Raw genomic sequence first — 5,497 nt, 5'->3', positions numbered from 1 at the left:
TTAATAATAATAAAAAAGTAATTTTAACAATTAAACTTAAATTCAGAAATTTGAAACATGGAGGAATTAAATTCTTAAGAATAGAAATATAATGATTAAATTTTAATTTTACGAAAAGTACAAATACTTATCTCATATTTTAGCTTTTACAGATTAAGTGGTTTAGTATTCAATTTGTTAAAGTATGTTAAGAGAATTACTTTTTCTTTTTTAAGATTTAACACTCCTATGCGAAAAGATATTATTTAACTCATATATTTATTAAAAGTTTATATAAAAATTAATTTAAAAGTTTATATAAAAATTAATTGTTATTTTGGTTATAATCATAAAGTTTTAATTTTAATTTTGTTATCTGAACTTAAATTGTTGTATCACTCCTAAGTGTAGGATTAAATTGAAATTTTTTAAAAAGAATTGAACTATAACATAACTTGATCCTTTTAGAAAACGAAGGTACATTGACAACTTGGTTACAATTTTAATTTAGTCCAAGTGAAAAATAAAATTCTTGATGGTGACTTTTGAAACTTGTAAATATTGTCAAGACAATTCAAAGCAGGTGCGAAGTTAGATTTTTTTTTTGGGTGGTGGAATTAAATTTTATACTTTTATAATAGTACAAATGCTATTTCACCATTTAATAGCCTATATCTTTATAATTTTAAAGGATTAAATCAAAATTTTGTATTTTTTTAATTCATCGACTCCATTTTATTTCTCTTAAAGTTTCCTTTTGTATTTTATATGTTAATTTAAAAATTATAAAAATCTTCAAAAAATTTAAAATTTAAAAATAAAAAATAAAAAATAAAAAACTTAAATATTTAATATTTAATATTTAATATTTAATATTTTAGTCTATATTTCAATTAAAAAGTTTAATATTCAAAATTAAAAAAAATTTAAAAAATGATAATCTCAGCACAAAAAATTTAAAAGAAAAAATAGAAAAAATAGAAAAAAATATAAAAAATTAAAATTAAACAATAGTGGCGTTTTTTTAGGTAAAATGCCATAAAATTTGTTACCCAAATTTCCCATTTCTCCCTTTTTTGTTACCCGCTCATTACTCCCTCTTCTTCTCATCTTCGTCGCGCCCTAAATCCCCCAAATAACTCTCAAAATTTGCCCCCAAATTTCCCATTTCCAGCAACACAAGTCAATACACCTACACCAATCACACTTCTTTTTCCTTTTCATTTCTTCAAAGGTAGTAGTAGAAAGGGGAGTTCTAGGAAATCTGGTCGAGATTCGGCTGAGAAGAAAGAGCCAATGCTCATGCTAGGGTTTTGTTGATTGTTTGATTTTTATTGTTTTGTTTATGTGCTTTTACAGATTTTAATCTGAAGAAATCTTAGCTCCGCTTTTACAACAATGGAGCGCAAGGCTATTGAACTAGATCAGGGATGGGATTATACGAAGATTTTGATTTTATAAGAGTATAATAATTGCGCTCAAGTCGTCAAATTCATATTTTGCGGTGGGTATTGTATAGATTATTATTTAAGGATTGGCTCGATTCCGATTTCATCACCATTTTCATATCTCAAATGATCTCTCTGTAACCGCTTGCTGTTAAATTTTATAGAAGACACGTCCGCGATTACTTTCCCTTCATATTTGGCATCTTTCTCGATCCATACCATTTTCCTATGCTTTTATTTTGTTTAGTCAGTTGTTTGAATTTTATTTCTTTTCTCTTTTTCTAGAAGGTTTAATATATTGATAGTTGGAAACTAAAAACAAAACGGGAAGGATATTCATGATCACTCTTGAAGGACGCGTTTATAGCTGCAAGCACTGCTTTACCCATCTGGCTCTCATTGACGACATTATTTCTAAGGTTTCCAGCAAAATCCTTTGATCTCTCTTTTCTTCTTCCACGAATTGCTTTATGCATTGTTATTATGCTATTTACTTCATTCTGGGGTTCCCCAAGCTTTTATTGGGCTATGGAACGTAGTAAATAATATTAAGGAATAATGGTTTAACTGAAATAGATTGATTATTCTTCAGTTCTGGTTATACTGTCTCTCTTTGATAATACGAATCCCCAGCAATTTTTGCGCACAACCTTCTATGTGATTTCCTTATTTTATTTTGCAATTAAGGGATTAATATATGCTTACAACTTTGATGGATGAACGAGTCATTGTCTACGGAAAGTGACTGACCTTAGCTTCCTCTTTTTTGTTTTTCTACGGAGGCTTTTAATTGGTGATAGAAAATATTAAGTCATAGCTTCCTGTTTCTTTTGATTATGTATCAGTTCTTTAATAGACAATGGCTGGTTCAATTGGAGGTTATTTTTTTGTCTAAGCCTAAGATAGTGTTTGATATTTGTGAAGTTGGAATTTAAGAGTTGAGACATAAGGAAGAGTAAAATAAGTAGGTTGTATGTCAGCCTATCATGTTTAGTTTTACATCAGTATCATATATTGAAAAACCACCTACCCCTCTTTTTTTCGGGACTATTATCATCAATGTTATTGTAGATGCAGTGACTGGTTCCAATGTTCATAGAGGGCTTCTTGCATAGTCTAGGAGCAAAGCCACTTGTGTTACCAAGCGCATTTTCTGTCTAATCTTTCTCTTCATCATGGCCATGCTTCTCATTTTTGTCTAAATTACATCTTGTGTTGTTCAGCATCATAGAGTCATAGTAACCCCATCCTTAACCTATGTTTCAGTCTTTCCACTGCGGGCATGGAAAGGCTTATCTCTTTGATAAGGTGTAAGTATTTCATTGCTATGCACTCTTTTTTTTTTCTCCATGGAGTGTTCTCTAAAAATAGTCTTATCTATTTTAAAACCATGCTCATGATTTCACTTTCTATGCATTTCAATGTGTTGATTTTGGTATGGATGTATGATATGTCCTTTTTTTTCCTTCTCTCCTTTTCATTTATCTAATAAAAAAATGATGATGCTGATGATGCTGATGATGCTTGATTGCCATTTAATCACATGTTCTAGTTGTACATATCTCTGCTTCTCCTGCGCTTGTTGAACTTTTTTGGCCTTGAAATTGGAACAATATTCTGTTCTCTGAACATTCTTTACAAATTAGTGTCAGAATAACCTCGCAGAGCTGCAAAAGTTGGTACATATTCAAGCAGGTCTGAATATTTTGTTTTCTCTATTCTGCAAACCAATTGATCTTCTTTCTCATGTCCCTAAAACTAAACCTAAAGTACTTCCTTGTTGCAGCATGTTACTGCTAAAGGTACAACCTTGGTTCAACAGGCAGAAGATGCTGTGAGTAACTATGTTAATTTTGTTGTTGTCCTTCTATGATAGCAAGTATGATTGCTGGATGGTGGATACGTTTATTGGTTTTTTTTTTCTTTGCTAAACTAAGTCATGAAGGTTCTTCTTGGATAGCAATTTATTGAGGGGGTGGAATATTTTTCTTAAACTAACAGAATGGGTGCAAAGTAGTATTTAAGCATTTCAAGCTGGCAAGGTGTTTATTTATCATCATTATTGTTGTGTTTGTGCAGTTCTCCTAACTGTTAAGTTTGATATGCCTTTGATGCACCAACTACTTTAGACTATGATTTTCCCAACCCTTGATGGAATAGATGATAATCTGCATAATTTAATTGTTTCTAATATTAACCTTTTGGTTCTAAGTGCTGATATTCACTCATTTACATAGGCTTCAAATGCTCCGGGTGTGCAGGAACAGGTAAACATCCTAACTTTTACAGCTATGGATTTTCTTGAAATCACTATGGATGTTGATTATCTTCTACTCATCAGGTCCTTATAAGGAAAATAATCAAGCTGCACGACAAGTATATGGCATATGTGGCCGACTGTTTTCAAAACCATACTCTCTTCCACAAGGTTTGTGTTCTAATATCTAAATTTTTAATAAGGATCGTGTTCAATGATTTCATCTAAAACATCCTGGTGATTTGACAGTGACTGTTCTAATATCTAAACTCAGCTGCACATCCTAGGATTGATTTGACAGTGACTGTTGTCACAACAGGATTCTGGCCAAGTTATAAATCATTTACGTCTCCTCTTTATTTACTTTCTTCATCTTATGATGGGAAAGTAATGTTGTGAGATCTAAGAATAGCGGTATCGTTTTGTATTTTTGCATTCTCATAATTTAACTGTATATTGTTTTTCTGGATATCGTTTTGATGATTACTTTTGTGTGGCAATAGCTCTTTTATGTTTTGACTGGTGGCAAATGGAACAGGAAAAACCAACTACACTAGATTGCGGTCCAAGAACAATTTGCAGGAGGCACATAATGACTAGCTCCTACCTCTACGAATGCTTGTGGGAGGCATTGCAGCAGCGAATAAGGATGATAACATGCAGTTGACACCGTATGTGCTATGAATCCGAATTCAGGTTGACTTTTAGATATTTTATGTGCAAAAAAGTATTAGAGTGTCTTATGTTTGTTGTTAGTTAAGCAGATTATAGATAGAACCTGCAGTAGGATCAAATAATTAGTTGATCAAAAGCTACACCCTATTTTGTAATCGTCTACTTGCATTTTTGCATATACTTAATAATAATCTCGTGTCAACTAATTATTCTAATTTTTTATTTAATTGTTTTGTTTAAACATTTTATTTTTATTTGAGTTGAAAGAAGAAAAACACAAATTGCAATTTTGACTTAGTTAATCAATTTAAATAATCAATGTTGATATTTCACATGGGAATTAAGTCTTTATTTCATTTATATTTATTATTTAATCTAATTTTTATTATTTATTTTAGTTTTGATTCTAAATTTTTATTTTTATTTTAATATTTAAGATAACTTGAGTTCTAACTTTTGGATTTTAATTGTGTTATTAATTTATTATTTTAAATTCTAAATTTAAATTCATTAATTTTTTTATTTAGTTTTAAAGTTAAAATTTTAATAATTTTAATAGAAAATTTAATTTGATAATGAATTTTAAATTTTTTATATTTTTCATGACTTTTATAATATTTTGTAATATTTTTTTTGAATTTCATGACTTTTAGCGGTGTTTTTGAGAAAAGCGCTGCTAAAGGTTGTGATTTTTAGCGGTGTTTGTAGAAAAAGCGTCGCTGAAGGTCATGATCTTTAGCGTCTTTTGTAGGAAAAGCGCCGTTAAAGGTCATGATCTTTAGCGGCGTTTGTGGAAAAAGTACCGTAAATGTCATGATCTTTAGCGGCGTTTTTTCAAATAAACGCCGCAAACTCTAGTGGCGCCATTTATAGCGGTGTTTTTTGCGGCGCTTGTAAAAGCGCCGCTAAAGACCTTAAAAAACGTCGCTAAAAATCAATTTTGCTGCAGTGGCTCCATGAAGTGTCCCTTGGAGCTAACTTATTGTAGTGACATTTTACTGCTGGTCCATCGTAGACATATCCCTCCGTGATAAAGTAACAATATTTTCATATGTGATTTTTTTTAACCATGTGTTACCTAACCTCTAGACTGACTATTCGAACTATGTAAATCCATGATTTCAGACGATAAGGAAGA

The 5,497-nt window shown here is 30.7% G+C and overlaps 1 protein-coding gene across 10 annotated transcripts; it reads left to right on the top strand.

The window, feature by feature from the left end:
• Positions 1-1,029: 1,029 nt before the first annotated feature.
• On the top strand, positions 1,030-4,565 carry LOC107896828 (cullin-1). 10 transcript variants are annotated; one of them, XR_005903330.1, is made up of 10 exons: positions 1,030-1,213; positions 1,339-1,483; positions 1,713-1,846; positions 2,694-2,737; positions 3,074-3,122; positions 3,214-3,261; positions 3,689-3,694; positions 3,769-3,855; positions 3,959-4,098; positions 4,223-4,400. XR_005903330.1 is itself a non-coding variant. In XM_041078912.1 (9 exons), the coding sequence occupies exons 3-9, from the start codon at positions 1,766-1,768 to the stop codon at positions 4,349-4,351; spliced, it is 468 nt and encodes a 155-aa protein (XP_040934846.1). In that variant the 5' UTR covers positions 1,030-1,213; positions 1,339-1,483; positions 1,716-1,765; the 3' UTR covers positions 4,352-4,565. The 10 variants fall into 10 exon arrangements, 8 of the variants coding, with proteins under 8 accessions (XP_040934846.1, XP_016677600.1, XP_016677598.1 ...); XR_005903329.1 differs by having other exon boundaries at positions 3,665-3,694; XM_041078912.1 differs by lacking the exon at positions 3,959-4,098 and having other exon boundaries at positions 1,716-1,846; positions 3,665-3,694; positions 4,223-4,565.
• The last annotated feature ends 932 nt before the right edge of the window (positions 4,566-5,497 follow it).

This window comes from Gossypium hirsutum, chromosome A10 (assembly GCF_007990345.1).
Source record: "Gossypium hirsutum isolate 1008001.06 chromosome A10, Gossypium_hirsutum_v2.1, whole genome shotgun sequence".
In the NCBI taxonomy this organism is placed as follows: domain Eukaryota; kingdom Viridiplantae; phylum Streptophyta; class Magnoliopsida; order Malvales; family Malvaceae; genus Gossypium; species Gossypium hirsutum.
Note: the sequence above shows the minus strand (reverse complement) of the source record. Positions and strands in the feature narration are given on the sequence as shown.